Source organism: Chelonia mydas, chromosome 12, assembly GCF_015237465.2.
Source record: "Chelonia mydas isolate rCheMyd1 chromosome 12, rCheMyd1.pri.v2, whole genome shotgun sequence".
Taxonomy (NCBI): domain Eukaryota; kingdom Metazoa; phylum Chordata; order Testudines; family Cheloniidae; genus Chelonia; species Chelonia mydas.
In genome coordinates, this window is record NC_051252.2 from 7,451,857 (window position 1) to 7,475,608 (window position 23,752).

Below are 23,752 nucleotides of genomic sequence, written 5' to 3' on the forward strand. Positions count from 1 at the left end.
TCTGCTTCCAGTCGCCTCTAAACGGGCTATCCCTAGTGTGCCACTCCAGTAGTGACTTGTAGGGGAACCCGGGGCCAGCCTCTACATCAGGATCAACTTCTGTTGGTGAGAGAGACCTGAAGAAGAGCTCTGTGCAAGCTCGAAAGCCTGTCTCTCTCACCAACAGAAGTTGGTCCAGTAACAGCTATTACCTCACCCACCTTGTCTTTCATTAATGTCATACAAAAGGATCCTAGACATTAGAAAGTTAAGCCCGACTGGGTCTTCTCTGCAAATGCAAATTATTTACCCAACCGTATCTATGACTTTGGGTAGAACCTGCATTTCCATTCATCATCCCAGCATTTGAGAGGTCTAAACTGATGCAAAAGTTCAGTTCCTGCTCCCAGCTAGATCAATTGGATTCCTCACAGGCAAACTTTCTAACCTGCTTTCAGTTTACGAGGCTATCACATACGACGGGACAGACCTGTCACTACTGTAAGTCAGTGGACACCAATTTTCACCAGCTGAGGATCTGACCCCAGGGGCCAAAACCATCCATTGTTGCTACTCAATTTATACCAGCCATGAATGTAGCCCAGCACACAAGGAGTTAAAGAGGCATTTTTCACCCTCCTATAAACTTCAAAATGGCTTTCACTGCCAAACACCAGTGGGCTGGTTTTGTCTGGAATATGCTCTAATGTGTTTCTTGGTATTTTAAGAAAGGGAACGTTTTATAACAAAAAAATATAAAGTCATTTATGTTGCCAGCGATTGTCCAAATCACTTCACTGCTGGTTTTGTTTTTTAAAAGTTTCATCCTCCTCTAAGAGCTGTCCCCCTCCCAACCCATCCTCTTCCCCTGCATCCTGCTGCCTAGCGCCACCGCCAATGTGTGGCAGAGGGTATTACCAGGCACGACAAACTCCTGGTGTTGCGGCGGGCGGCCGTGGCAGAACACAGGGGGATGAAACAGCAGCTGAAGACGCTCAAGCTCCGGGGAACTCAGAAGGGCAGAAATACACACATTTTGATTTGTATTAGTACGATAATATTTCAGAGCGTTCCCTGGTGCAAGATCCCTGCGTGAGTGTTTAAGAGGAAGTATAATCACATCTAGGTCATTACGAAACTTGGGAAATCAAGGGACAATTTTCATCAGAAGGAGCAATCAGAGGACTCACTGCTTCAGAAAAATGCAGAGGCAGGAGAGAGTTAAAGCCTGTCGTGTCTCTTCGGACAGCTGGGCTAGAGTATCATTTATGGCCTCTGAATAACTATTCGAGCAAAGCACTTGAAGTATAGACCTCTGTTCTAGGAGACAGAGGCAACACGCACGCTTAGGGCGATGCTGACTGTATTATGGCACATGCTGAACTTCCTAATAACAAAACGTATTGTGTGTGATTCAAGGGGACTACACGGCCCCGGCACGGCCCAGCACAGAAGTGAAGATTTCACTGCGGAAGCACACAGGAGACCGGGTGCTTCACGGAGGATGGACAGAACGGTCAAGGCTGGCGTCTTTCGCAGTGTAAAGACACCCGAGGATGGGTCAGTTGCAAGGACTGAACCCAGGACCTCTGGATTTAAAAGCATTAATGGCTCAAGAACCAGGCCTCTATATCTGGAAGTGACAACAGATGCTGATCTCTGTAGGCGGTCTGGCCATCAGAGGGGCACCAAGACGCTGTTGGTTAGTGCGTTACAACAGGCTGCCTGCAGCTCCAGGGAGGAGATGCTAAGCGCAGGGCTGCTCTCTCACGATTATCTGTCACCCTTCTCAGGACCAAATACGTCACTATCTGCCCTCTACATGCAATGTCCAAGGGCCAGAGCTAGAAGGAGAATGGGTCACGCCTATAAGTAAGGAGCCTGCAAAGCTGCTGAAGGCTAAAGATAGTGCTTTAAGAAGAGGCCGCATGCCTTAATGGATAAACCATCAGGCTGAGAGTCAGGAGACCTGGGTTCTAGTCCTGGCTCGGTGACAGATGTGTTGTGTGATCTTCGGTAAGTTACTTCCCCTCTCTAATGTGGGGATAATGATGGTGGGCAGAAGATTAAAAAGAGTCTAGCATGGAAGGCCCTACAGGAGGGACACAAAGCCAAGGCTGGGGCTGGAATTTAGGCTGTATAGCATTCATTTCTTTGCTAATAAGGCTAAGACCTAGGAAGGCAGTGTGCAGGGCCTGATACCGTGCACACAGATGCTGCAGCAGGGTGGGAATGGCAGCTGCTCCCGAGCCCGCTGTATCTTTCGCTTGTCGTCTCCACATTCCCCTTTCATTTTGCGCTCGCTCTGGGCCCATCCCAAGCCTGACTCAAAGCACTGCGACTATTACCCTAACAAGCCACTGCTCCTGCTTTGGAAGCACACACCTTTGCCGCAGAGAGGTTCTGTTACCAGGCAGCCTTATCTCCTTGGATAAGAAGTTAAGCTGCATAAGCGACTTTGGGGACTGAAATTATTTTACACCTCTTCCCTGCCCGTGCTTGGGGAAAACCCCACATAATTAACCCCCCTACCTACAAACAAATTCAGATGGTCTTCCAGCTGGAAGTATGGTCCATGCCCCGATTGTGGTACGAAACCCTTGGCACAAGCTTCAAGCATTGTACAGAGCTTAGGGGAGAATTTACCCCTTTCCCATGACTGCCCATTCTGTAGGCACACGTGGATCCACCTATACGTTTTTCAAAGAAGGGTCCTTGGAAATTTGGCCCCTGTATTCAAAGGAGGGACGCTCTGGTTGAAAAGACTTAGCACCCCAAGAAAGAGCGATTGGCCAAATGTTGGGGACAGGGAGGTCACTGGCTCATTAACAGGAGTGGGAGGAGAGAGTAGGTGACCCAGCACCTATGGGGAGTCTGTCGCTGGCAAAGTGACTCACTCTAGAGAGTGGGAGGGTCAGAGAAGGTTGCTTCACCCCAGTTCTGAATGGCTCTAAGGACTCACGCGCAGCAGCGCTAGTGACCTGGGTACTGCACATCCCCCTGGGGGTCTCCGAAGCAGCAGGCTCACGGGGAGCCTTCACTTACCCGGAAAACCTGCAAAGCCGTCACAAAGGACTTAGAAAAAGCCCCTTCCACGAGGGCCCATGTTAGCTGAGGGGGGTTATAGGGATGGTAGCTGTGGTCTTCCTTGAGAGCCATGTCACGGAAGGGCAAGCAAAGGGGGCACAGAGAGGAGTGAATAACTCACAGGCGCAACGCAAGTGATTCAGGGGCCTTGGCTGGAAAACCGGAGCAGGAGTTTCCTCCACTTTCCCTGCTCAGGCCTCACTCCGAGCCACAATAGCCACCACCTCCCACTGTGAACGGGAGGAGGCGGACTCCCCATGAGCGGTAAGTGATGGAGGAGATCCTGGCTCCATGCAGACGCCCCGAACAGACCACGATGCACCCCGGCCAACTCCGCTTGCTACAGCTGGGCAGTTTGAAAGTTTCTCCTCCCCATCCTGGCCCCCAGGAGCGACGACCCACGTAGGCGGCTTCTGCTCTCAGTTCTGGGGCTTCACGTGCCTCGGCTGCAGCAACGCCGACACCTGCAGCCCCGGTGCTGCCGACGGTCCGGCCACACCAGCCTCCAGCCAAGAGGAGACAATTCAGAGGTACCGGTCAGAGTATTTCAGTCCCATATTTGGCAGTATGCTACAATGTATTAGGCCCAGTTTGAGACAATCCATGAGGCACAAGATACAGGGATGCGTCAGCCAGAGATGCTCTTCCCAAAAGCAGCAAGAATAAATCAAAAGGACAGATCAGCGTGCAAACGCCACTCTGTATTTCTCTGCGCTGAGCTACCGGGAGTGTGCACTGAACTTATTCCAGATCAACGCTAAGTCAAGAACTGTAGAGTCTCATTCAGTAAGGAAAAGCACAGGGAATAAACCCAGCCTGAACCGGACTGGTGACGCGGGCTGGTAAGACGTGTTAGTCCAACTTGCTTACAGTCATCTGGGAGAAGGGATCTGCTGTACGATACAGTGCTGATGTAACACCCCAGCTGGGGGTTCTGTTTGCCACACGCCAGACTGGCCTCTTGTTCTGGTTCTTTTAAAAACCAATAATTTATGTGAGTTTTGAGCTAGCGAAAGCACAGACTGGACTCTCCTAGAGATCCAAGTTTTCTGGTCGCTCATGAGGGGTACCCAGCACTGGCAGCAGATGGGGCCCACAACTCTAAGGGATTCCAGTCTCCATGGCAGGTCAGTCTTGGACTTTTCCAGAAGCAGTGCTTTTTGTGATGCCTGCTCTTGGTGTAAACCTGACCCTTGCTGGATGGGGCTGGCTCTCTTTGGATACTTTTAAAAAAAAACCCAGCTCTGGTGCTCAGGGTAAGTGAACCTTTATCCATTACTCCTAATTAGACCTACCAGAACAATAGAGCAGCAGACACATTCTGCAGTCACTCTCCTCAAACACAACATTAAAATAAATCTCCTTCCAACACACACTGCTAGAAGGTTTCCCATCAGATTCACGCATCATACCTCCACTAGCTTCCTTTTGCTTCTCAACGTCACCCACACACACTGGAAATTCTTCCACACCCTGAACACAGGGAAGGGGCTTTGTCAACGAACAATTTGCAACAGACACCTAAATCTTTGGTTTCCAAGGTCAACCTTATCACACATGGGACACTTATTTTTTAAAGCAGCTTCTTTAATTAACTAAATCTCTCTATTTACTCTAAACATGATTTAGGCATTAAATTCCTTCCCCTCCACAAAAACCTCAAAGGGCCGGATCCTTGTCAGCGGCCCTTTGGTCTAGCTATTTAGAAGGTAATCGCAATTGATATACACTTAGCAGTAGGCCTGCACGAATACTGGACTGGAATGAACATTTTCCTATGAATATTTGTTAGAACGTTGGAATCAGTCACTCCAGTCGTATTTGCGCTCCCTTTGCGTCTGCCTTCCCCGAGTGTCTCCACTGGGTATTGCTGGCACAAAAGCTCGTGGAAAGCAAACCTGAAGCACCCACTCTCAACTGCTTGCAGAAAGCAAAGTTAAAAAAAGCACAATTCCCGTGAACGACTACACCGGAAACAGAACGATCGCAGCATTGCACTCAACCAACCAGATCACTCGTGAGCAGAGCTGGCCAGGAATTTTCCGACAACACTTTCATTGGATAACGCTGGTTTGTCAAACCTGAAATGTTTTGCGAGAATGGTTCAAGTTCGATGGACTTTTGCAGAGAACCCTGCCCAGCTTCCTGGTGGAGTCCTAGGGAACATGGGATTACAGGATCCACAGCTCCACATCAGAACTAAGTCAAATTTTGAAATATCCCAGGAACCAAAAATCCCAAGTTGCAGCCAGTTCTACTCATGACACCGAGAGTTCCCAGCTCTGATGCTGACAAGCCTCGGGACATTGACCAAGTCACTAGGGGTGGACATTTCAAAAGCACCTACGTGATGATTTAGGAGCACAAGTTCCCGTCCTTTGCAGTGGCACTGGTATTACGAGGATGCTGGTGTGTTCCCAAGAGTGGAGAATGGCTCAGGAAGTGTGTGAATTAACGGGGACTGTGCCCCTCAGTCACTGAGATGCTTCTGTAAACCCCGTCTTTAAACTCCAAGTTCCTCAGTTCCCCATAGGTAACATGGGGTAAATAACTGCTCATGAGATGGAGGACGTGTAACGTTTGGGCCCATGCTTTGAACGTTTGAAGCACTCAGGATAACTAAGTGATGCCATCTGCCAGTGGACCTTCTATAGCCACCTTACTTACCCATCCCCTACCCCCACTCCTGGACTGGCGATTGGCTGCGCACACGGCGGGTGATCTGGGCAGAGATAATGGTCTCAAGTTGCAGTGGGGGAGGTTTAGGTTGGATATTAGGAAAAAAAATTTCACTAGGAGGGTGGTGAAACACTGGAATGGGTTACCTAGGGAGGTGGTGGAATCTCCTTCCTTAAAAGTTTTTAAGGTCAGGCTTAACAAAGCCCTGGCTGGGATGATTTAGTTGGGATTGGTCCTGCTCTGGGCAGGGGGTTGGACTAGATGGCCTCCAGAGGTCCCTTCCAACTCTGTTATTCTATGATTCTATGAGATGAAGATCTCTTCCGACATATTCAACCATTCCTTTCAAGCTGCTGATCAGGAAGGGAGACGAAAGCCCTCCACAGCACAGTGCATTCGCATGGGCTTCATTTGCACAAGGACGCAGCCAGCAGGGCCGCCAGCCTAGCCGGGCAGAAAGGAATGTGGAGATTCAGACTTGGCAGGGGACCCTCGGACGGACGCACACAGAACCCAGAGGAGCAGCGGGAGGGCTGGCAGGACTGAAACAGAAAGAGCTCCCAGACAGCGACCAAGAGCTCCGAGAATAAAAGGAGCAGCCAGCTGCTTCAGCACAGACACTAACATATCCCTGCTCTATCTTCCATTAAAGACAACTGCTCTCCATCTCCCTAGGAACACCCAGACATATGGGACTCGGAACCCGGTAGAAGAAACACCCATATTCAGAGATACCTGGGATATACCTCATGCTTGAGTAAAAGCCAGGTAGATAGCACCTGGTCGCTAAGCAACTACCTACTGCTCACGTAACATGCTGGCTCAGGGTTCTGTGTCACCTCCTCATGGTTGGCCCAGAGGATAAGAGCCTACTACTGCTAACAGAGTTAATCCTTTAGGCCAGGTCTACACTACCACATACTTCGGCATAACTTACGTCACTCAGGAGTGTGAATAAGCCACCCCCCTAAGCGACGTAAATTACACCAAGCTAAGCGCTGGTGTGGACAGTGCTATGTTGGCAGGAGAACTTTTCTCGCACACATAGCTACCATCTCTCGTGGGGGTGGGTTTATTATGCCGCCTCTCCCGTCGGCACAGAGCGTCTTCCCCAGATGCGCTACAGCAGTGCAGCTGCACCGATGTAGGGCTTCTAGTGTAGAGCAGCCTTTAGTTTAAGTGGAAGACACCTGTGCTGAAGATCCCAAATTCAATCCCCACAAACGTGGTGGTGGGGGAGTTTAAATTAACAGAGGGAAAATCCAAAGAGACAGGACCAGCATTTGACATTAACATCTCACTTCTAATGCAGTCACCACTTTTACAGAAACAATACTTTCTTTAAAAAGTTAAAGGGACACCACTGGTCCAAACTTTACGTTTACCAGAGCCAAACACAGTAGGGTGTTTTCATGTTACTGTTTATGTGGAAGATTATTGCATTCCAGTGTTTGCCATGCTAACATTGCAACACTGTTTAAACACTGCTTAAACACTGCAGCATTATGTATGAGAACCAGAAAGAGAAAGGACTAGAAGCAAAGTTAAGTTTAATTAGTCTATTTTCACCGCCCAACCGGATTTAAATGCAAAATAGTAAATTACATAAATTGTACAGAGTGAATTAGACATTTAAACCCCTTTCAGTTTTAGTAATCCAAGGTCTTAGCAAGAGATAAGGAATTATTTTTTGAAACAAATGTGTTTTTTTAAACTTGACAAGTGACCCTTTAATCTGGCTCAATTCTTCCAAAGTAAGTGCCAAGCGCAGGGGTGGAAAGAGATTTAATCAGGAAAGACATGTGAATTAGGTATTGCTCATTAATTTTCCCATTGCATTTTCTTTCGCCTTTTTAAGATTTTTTAAAAAGGCTCCAGAAGCAATCCTGGCAACTTCAGTGCCAGGCAAACTGGTTGAAACTATAGTAAAGAAAAGAATTATCAGACACATAGATGAACATGATTTGTTGGGAGAGAGTCAACATGGCTTTCGTAAAGGAAAATCATGCCTCACCTATTTATCAGAATTCTTTGAGGGGGTCAACAAGCATGCTGACAAGGGCGATCCAGTGGATATAGTGTACTTAAACTTTCTGAAAGCCTTTGACAAGGTCCCTCACCAAAGGCTCTTAAGTAAACTAAGCAGTCATGGGATAAGAGGGATGGTTTTCTATCAGATCAGTAACTGGTTAAAAGACAGGAAACAAAGGGTAGAAATAAATGGTCAGTTTTCAGACTGGAGAGAGGTAAATAGTGGAGTCCCCCAAGGATTTACACTGGGATCAGTGCTGTTCAACATATTCACAAATGATCTGGAAAAAGACAAACAGTGAGGTGGCAAAGTTTGCAGATGATACAAAAGTACTCAAGATAGTTAAGTCCAAAGCAGGCTGTGAAGAGTTACAAAGGGATCTCACAAAACTGGGTGACCGGGCAACAAAATGGCAGATAAAATTCAGTGTAGATAAATGCAAAGCAACACATTTGAAAACGTAAACCCAATTATACATACAAAATGATGGGGTCTCAGTTAGCTGTTACCACTCAAGAACGATCTTGGAGTCATTGTGGATTGTTCTCGGAAAACATCAGCTTAATGTGCAGAAGAAGTTAAAAAAAACCCATCAATGTTAACAACCATTAGGAAAGGGACAGATAATAAGACAGTAAACATGAGAACGCCACTCTATAAATCCATGGTATGCCCACACCTTGCATACTGCCTGCAGTTCTGGTCAGGCTATCTCAAAAAAGATACTTGAGAAATGAAAAAGGTACAGAGAAGGGCAACAAAACTGATTAAGGGTAGGGAAGCTGTTCCATACGAGGAGAGATGAAAAGGACTGGGACTGTTCATATTAGAAAAGAGAGAGGAGGTAAAAAATCAGACCTAAATCTACCCTCTTCATGTAAAGAAAAGATTGCCAAACATACCAACAATGGAAAAGCCACCACGTGGGGGATTGTACATCAGGCGAGAGATGCTGTTGCTAAGAGACCTGTTGCTAAGTTGTAAGGCCTGGCCTCTTACTACAAATAAAACCACTGATTATCAGCAGCAGAATATAATCAACCCCTTTATCTCAGTCTATTTCAGGGAGGTTTGGAGAGAGCATTTGCATTGACAAGAAAAGCATATTACTTCAGTACTTACACAGAGATTAGATTTTGTTATTTCAGTGCCCCCGGACCCCAGCTGAGAGAAGGGGCCCATTGTATTAAACACTGTACAAACACCTGGCAAGAGGCAGTCCCTACCCCAAAACGCTTACAATCTAAATAGACAAAAGCTAGAAGAGGAAACGGAAGCTCAGAAAGGTGAAGTGACTTGCAGAAAATAGAACTCAGGTCTACAGGGTCCCAATCCAGTGTACTATCAAGCGGACCACACACTGTGTCTATTATCTATATTCACACACAATATATATAATAAATCAGTAACTGTACCGTTATCATCCCCTTTCCAGCCGGCTTCCCATTTCCCAGAAGTAGCGTTCTTGTTATCTTCTTGCTTGAGACAATCTAAGGAAGCCACAAAAACCAGAGATCTAAATGATCAAAAGCAAAGTGAGGAGGAATTGGTCACTGCCTAAGTTAGCTAATTCCGGTGACATGTTCACAGATGCACCTTTTCAAAACGTACCTTAAAAGGACACAGAGACACAGTACTTGATTAATGTCACCATCCTCACCAAAGCACATTTGCATCAAGTTCCTCCTTTCCAAAGCTATTTAAAAGCACAGGCCTTGCTCCTGTTTTATCCAAAACACCATTGGCCCCTCCTGAAGTCTAATGGAGTGTGCTTGGCAGCTCACAAGACTGGGTTTTTAAGCTATATATTCAGGGAAAAAGCTCACCCCACTCAAAATGCAGCTGTCTCTATGGTGGAATGTGTCAGCCGGTAAATGGTGCACAGCAATCCTACCCAACACTTTAGGCCGAGTGAAAGAACACCGTATCCAATTCAAACTATGGGTCATATCCTCAGCCAGTGTAAGTGGGCACAGGTCTATTGAAGTCAATGGAGCTAGAGGGATTTGCACCAGTTTAGGATACACACTTACTTTTTGAACTCCCCCTCTGTGTTTTAAATAACTTCTCAGAAGCATGACAGTAAAATTCCTTTCTCTGCCAGTTTTGCTCTTCTGTTAATGACGGATTTCCTCACTACCTAAGGGCCCAAACCTGCAGAATACTGGACATTCCCAAACTCCTGTAGTTTTCAGGGGCACTTTGCATTTTGCCTCAGCGGCTCCCCCACGAGGAGCAGCGCTGATCCTACTATGAAGTGGATGTATAGTGTATAATTCCCAGTTCTCTTCCTAAGAAGCCTGAAAACAGCCATTCGGAAGCCGAAATAACCTTCTGCAATCTACTTAGCTGCAATACGGCATCATCTGTAATTTGAGCACTAGCAGCAGCATCAGAGGGAAAATTCACTTAGTTAAAGTGCTTTCCTGCAATTTCCAGCTCCGATCCTAGGCCAGAGCATTTTCCACCCAGATGAGATAAGAGATGGTGGCAGAGGTCTAACTGGATTTTATCACAGATTCTCACTAGAGCTCACAGAAAATGCTTTCCCCCCTCCGGAAGACAGACTTCTCCTCTAATTGAGGAAGGAGACATTAAAGGCAACAATAAGGGCTGGTCTATCCGAAAAATTTACGTCAGCATAGCTACATCCCCTAGCAGGGTGAAAAATCCACACCCCTGAGAGATGCAGCTATGCAACCTGACCTCCAGAGTAGACAGCACTACGTTAATGCAAAAATTCTTTCATTAACCTAGCGACCGCCTCCTGGGGAGGTGGATTCACTACTGTGATGGAAGAACCCCTCCCGTCACTGTAGTGAATGTTTACACTGAAGCACTGCAGCTGTGCTGATGCAGTTTTAAGTGTAAACATAGCCTAAGTCACATCCAGGTCTCATCGTATCAAGGATTACAGGATTTTCCTTTCAGGACCAGGCCATCATTCCAGCTAGTCTGATATCTTCGCTCCAGCACTGGCTAAAAGCCATTGCTTCAGAGACAGACAAAAAACCTCAGTGAAACTAGGCATTTATATAGCACTGCACATCGGGGGTTAAAAGTTCCTTCCTGACCGTGGCAGGCTGTCTGTTTGTGCCCTGAAGCATGAGATTTGATCATGCCTCATACTTTTAGTTCGCATGGCTGCAGAGGTGGTTAGGGGTCCTGGAATGAAATCCAGCAGCAGAATTAATGAGGTGCAACAATACACTCCAAACTAATCTGACAGAGCTCTGATGCAAAAGTGAAATTAAAAGGGGACGTCAAATGCTTTTTCTAGTGGCTCTCCAGAGCCAGGTTATCTGTACCTAAGGAAGCTTCCTGTCCCTTCTAATAGCTACCTGGACCTCAAAACTGGGCAGGTTTAATAAAACCCTACAAGGGCAAAAAGCAGTGATCAAAATCCAGTGAAAGAAGCCACCACCCCCCTCAGCTGAGTCCGTGAGCCTGATTCTCCACTGCACTGCACCTTGTCTAGTCAGTTACACAAAAGCAAGTGTCATCACTCCAATTTGTCCTCAGGATTATTCTGGGCTGCCAGATCATCACAGCGAAGCATAGGAACAACCTGCTGTCCACTGCGAGACCATCAAGAGCCACAAAGCAACTGTGCTCCAGCAAGACGCCCCAGTCAGGGGGCTCGATTCCAGCATTAATCCACCAGGTGCAGAACACACACAGCCAAGTTACCTGGGCACGGCATAAGCCAGGAGCTCACAGCCTTGTTGCAACCCTCTCTTTATGGCTAGAGGGAAGGGTGATCCAAAACGTCTTCATTGTAACATTGGGCCCGTTAGGGAAAAGAGCTTGAGAATCACTGACCTTAGTTAATCAGAACATCAGCTGGAGCTCAGAGTCACTTGTGTTGAATATGTCGGGCGTTTTTTCTTTATAAGAGGCTTTGACAGAACTGAAGAGAAAAGTTTTCATGGGAATCTAAGCAAAACAGGGTGGCTTTTTTTTTGGAGGGGGTATTTGAAACATTGCTGGGGAACAGAAAAACAGCACTAAGAAGTGAAAGTGCCTATGAACAAAGGGAAAGCAACTGGTCTGATGTCACCCTTCAAGCGGAATTATATTTACTGTTGTAGTCCCTACAAACCCCAATCAGGGATGAAGGCCCCATTGTGCGCATTGCTGTATCTGTAGGCCAGGCCGACTTTAGAAACCCTTGCCGAGATAGCTACGTGGCCAGGGTGCAATTTTTTGCAATATTTCTGTCAGGTTTATCCAGCATCAATGTGTTTTTGCCCGTGTAACTTATTTCACTTGCCGAACCGGTATAAACTATACTGGCACACGCCCTTTTTGCGAGTATAAACTGTTTACTGGCAAGCCCTGCTAGCTTAGAGAGTTATACCAGCAAACCTGCTCTTGTGTAAACCTGGCCTTATTGAAAAGGCGTCTTGCCATCAAAGAGCTTACAATCCAGGCTACAGCAGGTAGATGTGAAGCTTGCGATGCTGGCAAACCAGGTGCCAGCTCATGCCAAGGCCGCTAGGTCTCAACTGAACACTGACAAATACACAGCGGGAACCGGTCTGGCTCATCTGCGTGTTAGTATCGTTAAGATAGGTATTAGAATTATAAGAATGTGTTTAGTGATTAGACTTTTATGAAATGCTTGTAAATTGCTGCATGCATTAATCTCTCTTATAACATCTGTAGCCCACGTAAAAAAGGGAATATTTAAGTGTTTGCATGGCAGTCCTCTGTAAACAGAAGAAAGATATTAACTAGTGTGAAATGCCACCTTCCAGCAGAAGGTGTTACTTCCTGCCCAACAGAAAAGGTCCATCAATGCCAGGCAAACTATTGTGGAACATCAAAGAGGACGAAAGACTTTGCTGATTGCTCTCTCCTGTCCCCCATGAAGAGGAACTATGCAAGTTAATTCCCTTCCATCATCTGAGAAGGCCTGTCAGAGAAAGGGAATAAAAATCCCGAATAAGAAGAAACTATCTCTATGCTGCTTGGGCTCTTGAGGGCAAGGTTTTCTAGGCAGAAGCAAAAAATCCCCAGTGTTTAGCCTGGGTTAGCCCTAAGGGACACACAGAGCTTGCTTATTATAGAAGCTTCTATTACCTTTTAGAACTTAAGACTAACTCATTTGTGTGTCAGGTTTCAGAGTAACAGCTGTGTTAGTCTGTATTCACAAAAAGAAAAGGAGTACTTGTGGCACCTTAGAGACTAACCAATTTTATTTGAGCATGAGCTTTCGTGAAGTGAGCTGTAGCTCACGAAAGCTCATGCTCAAATAAAATTGGTTAGTCTCTAAGGTGCCACAAATACTCCTTTTCATTTGTGTGTGTATGTTCACTTGCTTAAGCCTTGTAAATAACTGTCTTATTTTCTTTCCCTAGTTAATAAATCTTAAGATAGTTTATTATAGGACTGGCTGCAAGCATTGACTTTCGTGAGATCTAAGATGTAATGGCCCTGGGGTAAGTGACTGCTCCTTTGGGACTGGGAGTAACCTAAACACTGCCGTGATTTTTGGTGTAAGGGATCCTTCTGACTGAGGGAGCCACACAAGTGACTGTTAACTGCTGGGGCGCAGCGCTGCTGTAGACTCACCATGCCCAGGGTGCAGGAGAATTCTCCGAGGAAGTCATGCTCATACAGCTGCATGCTCGACTTGTCCTGGTCAAAGAGAGCAAACTTCAGCTTCTGCACTTCTTCAAAGTGGTAATCGACGATGAACTTCTTGGAGAAGGCTGGGTTGAGGTTATTCACGGCTGTCTCTGTCCTGTCGATCTGCAATTAAAGAAGGAGTTTGAGCAAGTGATCAACAGGTCTACCAGATATGTACACGCTGTATCCACCCCATCACTCACGTAGGGCTTTTCTACACAGGGAGTTATTCCTAACGATTCCTTACTAACTTATTCTGTGCGGATGCTGTTATTCCGGAATAAAAGTGCCTAACTCTGAAAGCTTAATCCACTTTGTTAATCAGGAATAGCAATTCCACTTTAAATTCACGCCCTACCTTAATCCGAATGAGTTTCTCTGTGTAGACAAGCCCTTGCACGTGCTCCCCTGCCATTCAGAAACCCCGCAGCAATTATTAACCAGCTACAGAATCAATGTCCAAAATAAACACACAGCATTCAGGATATACATCGCAAGTCCATGGGCCTGGACTTGAGTACTCAGCACATGAGAGATGGGATTCAAAACTGGAGAACAGAGGTTCATGAGGATGAAGTGCAGAGGGTGGAGGTGGTGAAATCCTGCTCTGGTCCTGAGGCCAAAGCACAGGGCTGCAGTGCATTCCCTCCACAGGGCCTCTGCTCCATGCTATGGGCTTGATCCAAAGCTCATTGACGCCTGTAAGACTCTCTGCGTTGACATCAGAGGGCTTTGGGACAGGCCCGATTTGCACATTCCACGAGGGCCAAAGGATCAATGTACATCTCATGCCTCCTGAAACCTGGTCCTCCCCCACCTATGCCCTTTGCGCTGGCCTAGGAGGGGCTGACACAGAAAGCCCTTCCATAACAGCAGATGCAGGGGTCTCCATAGCACATGTGCTCAGCCAGGCCCCCTTGTCTAAGGGCTTCAGCGGCACGGAGGGCCTTTCACTGGGCTCCCTCACCTGAGGCATTTCACCCCAAGTGGGTGTACAGTTGTGTACTTAACCCACTCGGACGATTACCTCAGCTGTGCCTGGAAACAGAGCATCAGCCTGTGTCAGTGGCCAGAGATGCTCTCGAACATCCTAGATGTTTTCAAGTCGGGCCCAAGCTACTTAAGGTCCAACCTAGGAGCCAGAAAGTCTCTGCCAAAAGCAGCGACAACACAAACAAGCAACAGGTTCTTCCAAACTCGGAGCCAGAGGCGCAGAGCCCTCCATGTTTCCTCTGGCTTCTATTCTCCAGGGCTGCCACAAAATAAACACGTTACACTCAATGCCCATGGATTTAGCCCAGCACGACGAAGGACAATATGCTAGCAGGAGAAGGCTGGCAAGGCTGATAGTCTCAAGTACTGCCACTGAGGTTTGCTGTCCAAAATATCCCGCTCTTAACAATAGAGACTGAGGTAGGGTGAACGAGGGATCCTTTCGAAGGTGGCGGGTGGGGGGGAACTGGATAGATGTAGCTACATATTAAAGCAGCAGGTGTCACTTTCTAGCTGGTCGACTTGCGCCTTGTGCGGTGTTGTTTGGACTTCATGTCCACGCCTTGACGGTATTTCAAACTGAAAATCTTTGAAAGGAAACAGATTTTCCGTCACCTTCCTGCTGCTGGTTCTCTACCACAGCTGCTCTTTTGCGGCAGCCCTTTGGCACCCCCACATGACTTAGAAATCAGTGGAACATTAGGATGTACCTGGCAGATGAGGCTGCCTTTACCTCCTTCTGTGGGTGAGTGCTGTGCCCAGCACAGCGCCTGCAGCAGATTGGCCCTTCACTCTGGAAGGGACATTCTCAACAGCCCTCTAGAAACCCACCCTGGTCCACCCTACACAGTGCGCTAGCCAGCGCTTGGCCCAGAACAGCTTCCAATGTATTGTTACCTTCATAGCAGGCTGAGGATGGGAGCAGCCCCAGTGCAACCTACTGGGACATAAGCCTGCCTTTCACAGCAAATCTAGATGTGGTCTAGCCGTTACAGAAGGGAACCTAGATCTGTATTTGGGCACCGACAATAAGTGGCCTGATCTTCAGAAGCGCTAAGAAGCTGCCACTTATTTTGGGTGCCAACTTTGACCATGCTGGCCTTAACACTCATCACCTGGATACAAAGGTGCCGTGTAAGAAATGTGTATAGCTTGCTCCTAAGCCAACACGTGACTAACCCAGAGACTGGTGCGCTGGCTGCTCCTGCAGCAGAAAGGAGGGGAGACGGGTCCCTTTTTAAAGGAAAGAGCATGGTATCTTTTTTGTTGATCTGTGCAATTACATTGCACTGGAATTACTGTCACCTTTGTGCTAAGCTCTGGGTTACATGCACGCCCAAGTCAGAATTCCCCTCCCATCACGCAAGCTTTTTACATCTGCCTGTTACTAAGGCACACGTATAACAGCAGCAGAAAAAAGGGGGCCTGATCTGATGTCCAAAGGCACTGCCTGAGCATAGGAAATAGCTGGTCACAAGCCAAGCCTTGAGCATCCTGGGCTCAGTGCACTGGGGAGACTGGCAGGCACAGAACAACCCTGCACTGCTCTCCAGCAGCCAGAAGGGCTGTTATGACCAAGGGCCTTAAGTAATGGAATAAGAAGGGGACAAATTCTAGATCTCTTAACAGGGAGGCAGCTTCTAGAAACCAGGCTAAAGTTCTTTTGCGTAGTCTCCTTACTGCTGACCCAGGTGATTTGACTTCATAGAATCATAGAATATCAGGGTTGGAAGGGACCTCAGAAGGTCATCTAGTCCAACCCCCTGCCCAAAGCAGGACCAATCCCCAATTTTTGCCCCAAATGGCCCCCTCAAGGATTGAACTCACAGCCCTGGGTTTAGCAGGCCAATGCTCAAACCACTGAGCTATCCGTTAGCTCTAACCAGGCTGGACGAGTGGCTGGAGTGTCCATGATCTGAGGTAGAGAGAACTAGGGACGGGGCCAGCAGAGGGCATGCAGACAACCCCCTAGACCAGCCAAGTGCGGGGAGAAAGCTTCGGCTGATGTTTGTCTCGTTGTGAAGTTGTCAATGAAGCCAAACTCTCCTCCTCTTTCCAAACGCCCAACCGCTAGCCACTCGGCTTCAGTCCCCTTCTCCCCATCTCCTAACTGAACAGGGCTTATGGAATATGAAAGGGCCCCTTAGTTCTCCGTGGACCCCAGTTCACCTTCTCTAGGGCTCAAACACAGGGCTTTTTAATCTTTTCTTTTTGGACAGACTGGCCATTTCGCCCCTTGCAAGTTCCCACAGTTTTAAAAGGGTAATTGGGAAGCAGCATTAGCATTGACTGGTCACTTGGGCCCTTTCTGGGTTACCAGTGCCAGGTGTTCTTGTTGGCCAAGAGGCCATGTTGTCCCGCCACGCATAGAATCATAGAATAACAGGGTTGGAAGAGACCTCAGGTGGTCATCTAGTCCAACCCAATGCTCAAAGCAGGACCAATCCCCAACTAAATCATCCCCTCCAGGGCTTTGTCAAGCCGGGCCTTAAAAACGGCTAAGGAAGGAGATTCCACCACCTCCCTAGGTAACCCATTCCAGTGCTTCACCACCCTCCTAGTGAAATAGCGTTCCCTAATATCCAACCTAGACCTCCCCCACTAAAATTTGAGACCATTGCTTCTTGTTCTGTCACGAGTGTATTCCAGCCTCGAGTCACCGGAGGAGATGAACAACTCTGCCTGAAGTCTTGGGAGAGCACTCCCCGTGGAGAGCTCAAAGGGCTGGATCCGGTGGGGAGAAGAGAATATATTTACACAGTACCCGAAACGTGTGCCCATATCACAAGGCTGTCCCCTTGCCCGTCACAGCATGTAACCATTCCTTCCTGCTTGGAAGCTCGGACTAACCCTGGCATCCACTCAGCTAGCTGCTGAAAAAGCTACTGTAAGTTTTGTTTTCATTAACGAGCTTAGCTGCAACGGAGCTCACCTTACTAGAAAGGCTGAGAATGAAGAGAGTGACAGCATCTTGGCTCCACCGGCTGGTTCTCCTGTGCCTGTGCGTGCCCCAGAACACCACACACAAGGGTTGTGAGGTGAATTTGAACTTAGTTCCTGCCAGTGTGCGTTTGAGCCCAGTCACAAGGACTGGCAACCAGTTGAAGGACTGCAGACAAACAACATCATACTGCGCTGGGGGAAGGAGAGATGCAGGGGATCATGTTGGGTCTGGTTTTACACAAGGTCCTCACTCATCTGGAAGAGGGAGTACGCTAAAAACGGCCAAGGCCCAAAGCTGAGAGGAGTTACAAACACCAGGAAGGACAGAAAAATCCTATTAAGGAAGCTAGGGGTTGACGAGCAAATAAAACCAGATTCAACGCAGAAAAATAACCTGAACACACTGACAATGGGAGGGAGAAATACAGGAAGCAGTAATGGAGCATGAGAGAGCCAGACGACAGCAAAGTGGACGTGGGTTTGCACGTGTGATATGGCAGAAAGTGGCCAATGGCTCAGGAAAGCGCACGTCCCTCTGCACACATCTGACATGGCTGGGGCACTGCCCCCAGGGGATAGCGAACTCTAATCTTGGAACTTCATTATCAGAAACATTCTCTCTGCTGCAATGAGACCTAGAGACCCTGACTGACCCTGCAGCCCCACTGGGCCAGGCACTATATAAACATAGTGAGAATGACCCTGCTCTAAAAAGCTGATACTCTCAGCAGGCAAGGACTAAGAAAAACAACGGATTTGTGCAGCGGGGGAAACAAGGCACAGAGAGATTGAAGCGACTTGCCCTTAAGAACATAAGAACGGCCAGACTGGGTCAGACCAAAGGTCCATCCAGCCCAGTATCCTGTCCCCTGTCGTTGGCCAATGGCAGGTGCCCCAAAGGGAATGAATAGACAGGTTATCATCAAGTGATCCATGCCCTGTCACCCAATCCCAGCTTTTGGCAAACAGAAGCTAGGGACACCATTCCTGTCCATCCTGGCTAATAGCCATAGATGGACCTGTCTTCCATGAATCTATCTAGCTCCCTTTTGAACACTGTGAACACCCTGGAAGTTTGTGGCCAAGTCAAGGATTGAACCCTAATCTCCCAAGTCCCTGTCTAGCCCCTTAGCTACAAAACCAGCTCTGATGATCGACACAAACTAGAGGAAGTTCAGAGAAGAGGCTCAAAAATGCTTCCGGGAAGCTAAAGAGTGAGATTCATGAGAGAAGAAACTCAAAGAGCTACGTAAGTCTAGCTTGGCTCAGCAGCTGTTAAGTGGGAAGTGAAGGCTATAACATGATAACCACCTACAAAGGTCTCCAGGATGTGAGCGCACAGGAAGCAGAGGAATGAGAGTGGTATAAGGAAGCTCAGTGAGGAATACCGGGATGAATCCCAAAAGGGGGAATCTAGGCTGATTTAAGAGACTTCTTATCAGATCTACGAGGCTGTGGGATAGAATCACAAGGGAAGCAGACCCTCACTAAGGCATTTAAGGCTGAACTGGATAAATTGCTGCAAAATACATGGTGCACAGAACCATCCTGCCCTGACACAGCTGGCTGGATAAGATGATCGAACAGGTCTTTTCCTGTTTCACGTCTCTTATTCCAGGCTGGAGCTATTACAAAGCACACGTCTGTGATTTGATCCAACTGGGCTACTTTTAAGGGACTAGAGAAGAGCTGCCTCCTGAGACTCCAGCCCAGTCTTGTTTTTCTTGGCTGCAGGTGCTGGAAAATGGTGATGCTTTGCGCGTTGGTCCATGTGCTCTCCCTGGAGCCGTACACCACACAGCAACGGCTGCTGCCTCTGAAAGGGAGAACTGTTTAGATTTGCACAGCTGGGGCTGGCGTTCCGGGCCTGGATTTTTGAGGCACGATACCATCAGTTGGTCAGAGTCAGATGAATTCAGCGGCCACTCGTTAACTGCCCCGACCAAGCCTTTCCTCTCGCTGTTCGCCGGTGTCACTTCACAGCAGCCCAACACGAGCAGGACGGGCGAACTCTTCCTTTAAACTGCCACCCCCAACATTCAGGCATCAGCCACCTGCCGACCTCTAGTGCAGTCCTCCCATAATTCTTTGCACTGGGTCACATGGCACTACGAAAGGAGGCAGCTTAGGAAACAGCACACGGGTTTATGGGATGCTCCGGGTTACTGAGGCAGAGGGAACAGGATGGGGTTAACTAAACTGTCCCCTTCTCCTAAGGCAATTGGTGATGGTCACCTGGGGGTCATGGCCCAGAAGGCAAGAACAAGACAGTTTCATAGGTCCAGTTCCAGCTGTCCCAATTGTACTTGGGACAGCCTCATTACCACAGTAGCTGAGCACCTCACAATCTCTACTGTGTGTATCCTCACCACACCTCTGTGAGCCAGGGCAGTGCTATTAGCCCCAGTGTACACACGAGGACCCGAGCCACAGAGGGCCTCAGCTACAGAGTTATTCCTGATTAACTGTCCCTGTGCAACTCTGTGTGTGAACACTTTTATTCCAAAAGAAGAGGGCCTTGTTCCTGTTTAAAGAGGGGTAAGTGAAACAGGAACGGGGCACTCTTGTTCCAGAATAAGAGTGTCCACATACGGAGTTATTCAGGGACAGCCATTGTGCTTTCAAGTCACAGCCTACCTGAGTCGGCGCTAACTTCCAAGTATAGACAAGCCCAAGGTGGTCACACAAGGAATTGAACTCAGGTCTCCCAAGTGCCAGGCTAGCCCCCTAACCACTAGACCATCCTTCCATACAATAGGCAAAGAATGTTGCCATTCAAGCTGACAAGGGAAACTCCTGTCTTCCTCCCTTAATACTATTCCAACAAGGGGAGCGGTTTCCTTCCTCATTTTACCTCCAGCATCGCCCACCACTTGTCTTTGCTTCCTTGGTTGTTAAGAAAGCCGCTATCACTCACCACTCCCTCCTCTGTGTTTCTAGGGTGCTTACCAACCCTTTGCCCACCGCGGGCCACAAAGAACTGCACAGAAAGGAAGGAATTTTGCCTCCCTATTAATTAGACCACCATGATCCCCATTCTGCAAGTTGGGAAACAGACACCAGAGAGAGGTTGAGTGACTCCCCCACCGTCCACAAGCGAGCAGTACAGACCTGACCAGGACACCTACATTCTCCTGACTCGCAGTCCCTTGCTCTAACCACTAGACAAACACGTCCTTCTGCTAAAGAGCACCTGCCACAAACACTCATCCACATGGACCACGAAGACTACCGGCTCCATCAGGAGTAATGGATGTAGACAGAAGGCCTGCAAACAATGGAAAGCTACAAACAGATAGGTGACAGGAGCGGAAACAAGGACACACCTTTTAGTTCCACCGAAATGTATTCAGTGTAGGAGAGATTTTTTTCCTTTTTGGAGGGACAGAATGGAAATATGGTAATTTTGCTAAAAATACACGCAGAGTTGGTCTATATGAGGCCGTAACTTATTCCATCTTAATTGCCAGGAAAACATGTGGAGTAAACTAATATTATCTCAAAATAGCTCCCTGCTGCACCCGCTGGGAAGATGAAAAAATCAAATGATCAGCAACATGTGAGGAGTATTATCCAGCACAATGGGGCCCTGTTTCTGATGCAGAACTCTGGATGCTGCTGTAATTCTAAATATTAATAACTTTGCTCTGTACTGAAGGACCCCAGATTTCTACCCGTTAAAACCCTACCAACCAACACACAGGGGATAGTAATAAAATCTAAAAAACCCACGCAGAGGGTTTGTCCTAAAAAGGGAGGAGTGCCAGAGACCCCACGAAATACACCAGGGACTTCACTCCTGCTGTTGACCCACAAGGAAGGCACTCAGGTACTATGGTGATGGATGGCCGCACAAAACCCTAAAACAGGCCACTCCACCAACCACATGCAGCCATACAGAAACCCTCTCCCCCACCACTGAAATGCAGTCACCCCTTGGATGGAACACAGCAGCTGTTTTAACAGCTCAGAGCAACGCTACACAGTGCGGGACAGGAAATGAAGCTATGGAGCCAGCTGATCCTGCAGAAAATAGGATTTACAGCGATGCCAGCTGCTGTGATTTTTATCGCAAATCTCATGATATCAGATGGGTTTCTTAGACCCCCCCAGCTGCTAGAATCAGGAGATTGCACGGGAATCTCAGCTTTCATTTAAAATTAAAAACGTATGTTTCCAGCCTTCGTGATTGTGGAGAAAGGCTTGAAAATGTGAAGTGACAGCTCCCTAAAGGGTCAGAAACCAGAAATTATTATTTTTAAGACAATCTCAAATTTTTTTTGGACCTGACAGTTTTTGATCTCTTGGGGCTGGATATTGAGTTACTCAATTTGGTATTGGGCTAGGGCTTGCCAGAACCCTGTCTTTGATTAAAAAAAAGATCTCCTGCTATTTTTACATCCACTCACTTGATTTCAACTCCTATCTAAAAGACCGAGGCCCTGATTCTCTGTTCCTCTGTCCCGGCACAGGAACGTGGCAGTAGGTGGCACAAAAACAGATTTAAGTCTCCTTCGTACTCCTTGTAATATTTCGGGCTGCTGGGATCTACCAGAACCCCGGCATAAATCAGAGCAGCCACAAGGCTACTGAGATTTATGATCAGGCTGCAATTGCCTCCTAGGGACCCCATCAGCCAGGTGAGACTAGCCCAAGCACAGAACAGTCCAGCCACACTCCCCGTCTCCCTATGAATGGCCCCCAAATGCTCCTTCTGCTGGGAGCAGGGCTGATAAAGAGCCTTTCCAGCAACTCCATACTGGCCAGGGCACCCGATTCATAGGGTGTATTCCACTTCCCCTTTAGGCTGTTTTAGCGGTGTAAGGGGGCCGAAAACCACAGGGAATCTGGCCCCTATTCTGGGCGTGAATTCTGTATTATTCCAAACTGCATCAACAAAACCATGAAGCCAGAGGGGCCTGTTTTTCTGCTAGCATCTGATTTATTGTTTTTTAAATAAGATCTTCACTGGCGCCTCAGTAACAAGATTAGACAGAATCCCCGTGGACCACATCACAGAGAGCTCATTTTGCCCTCATTGCTTCGCTCCGTGCAATAGACCTGGAGCAGCAGAGCTGAGTAACCCTGTCTGCAGCCGGAGGACCCGATCCATGGGTTTAAAGTGAGTGGAGGAGACCAGCACAGGGTACCAGGCCACGGATAATTTCTCCCAACTTGCAAAACCCAGCCAACAACAAACCACTCCTATGACTGTGCTGAGCAAATGCTACAGCCTTAATTAGGATGCCAAAGACCCTGATTAGCACTTCAGTTTGGGAGACTGCTGAAATTAATACCCTCAAAAGCACTGTTATTTAAACTCTACATTAGCACCACTACAGTACCTCTGGAAGAGGGTCAGGGGAACAGAGCTGTGCCCCTGGGGCTAGCCTCGCTCGGAGAAAATAGCCCGGTTGTTGGCAGGGTGGGGAAAGAGATACACCGTGCGGAAGAAAAAAAAGTTAGCAGGGATCAACAAGGTGACATTTATGGAGAAGCTGCAGCAAGATGAATAGATTATAAAGGTACTGTGATCACTTAGTCGGACTTCCTGCATAAGCACAGGCCATGCAACTTTCCTGAGTTAATTCTGGTTTGATTTACATCATACCGTTGTGTTTCTAATGGGGAGCAATGCTGGGGAAAAAAAGCCAGGGGCTCAAGGAAGGGGATCCTCATCAGCTTTTGGGTTAAGCTGATCCCAAAGGGTTAGTTATTTGAGTCTTGATATTACAGAAGGGCCCTCTGGGGGCTAGGGAAGTGCTCCAATACCAAACTGTACAGGGTTATTGATCCCTCTAATTGTAGAAGTTATTTACGGCTCCAAACACCTCTAATCACACCTCCCAGTTGTTCCAGATTTTGAAGAACATCTCTCAACTGGACCAGGCTGCCTACTCATCTGTGCTACAAAGTAATGTGATCCAATTAAAATAGGACCATGCAGATCATTGTTGCTACCACTGTTATATCATTGCAACAAACCTCATACAAAATGTGATGTGTTGCCAGAAAGGGTTAAGCATCCCGCAGGATAAATGACAGAGTCAACCATTAGAGACATGTGAGTGGTAATTAGAGCCACTCTATGGTAGATAGGCTAGAACTTTGAAATACAAACCTATATTGTTAGAAATTGGAGGGGATACTAATTGTATGTGTGTACTCATATGTTAGGCATGTAAGCAGACAGTTCCTGTTTGTCACTATAGCTATTGATTCAGAGATCAAAAGGGAATATTAACATTTAAATGAACTGTAAACATAGGATATAGCTGTGTTTGTCTCTCTTTGAAATGTATAGCAAAGCACCCGAGAACAATGGAAAACGGGCAATTGCCTTATGTTAATCTGTGTGGATGATTACCAGCGATGCTTAGGAAATGGATCTACTTCAGAAGTCCC

The 23,752-nt window shown here is 47.5% G+C and overlaps 1 protein-coding gene across 7 annotated transcripts in view; it reads right to left on the reverse strand.

Moving 5' to 3' along the window:
- CPNE2 (copine 2) overlaps nt 1–23,752 on the reverse strand; it is a 153,407-nt gene that overhangs the window by 77,236 nt on the left and 52,419 nt on the right. For 6 of the 7 annotated variants that reach the window (XM_007070575.4, XM_043525982.1, XM_037878210.2 and 3 more), the window contains exons 3-4: nt 13,355–13,534; nt 9,193–9,267 (exon numbers count right to left, since the gene is read on the reverse strand). In XM_007070575.4, coding sequence (XP_007070637.2) covers nt 9,193–9,267; nt 13,355–13,534 — 255 coding nt within the window. The remainder of the gene's footprint in view (nt 1–9,192; nt 9,268–13,354; nt 13,535–23,752) is intronic. The other variant, XM_037878209.1, reaches the window with a different exon arrangement.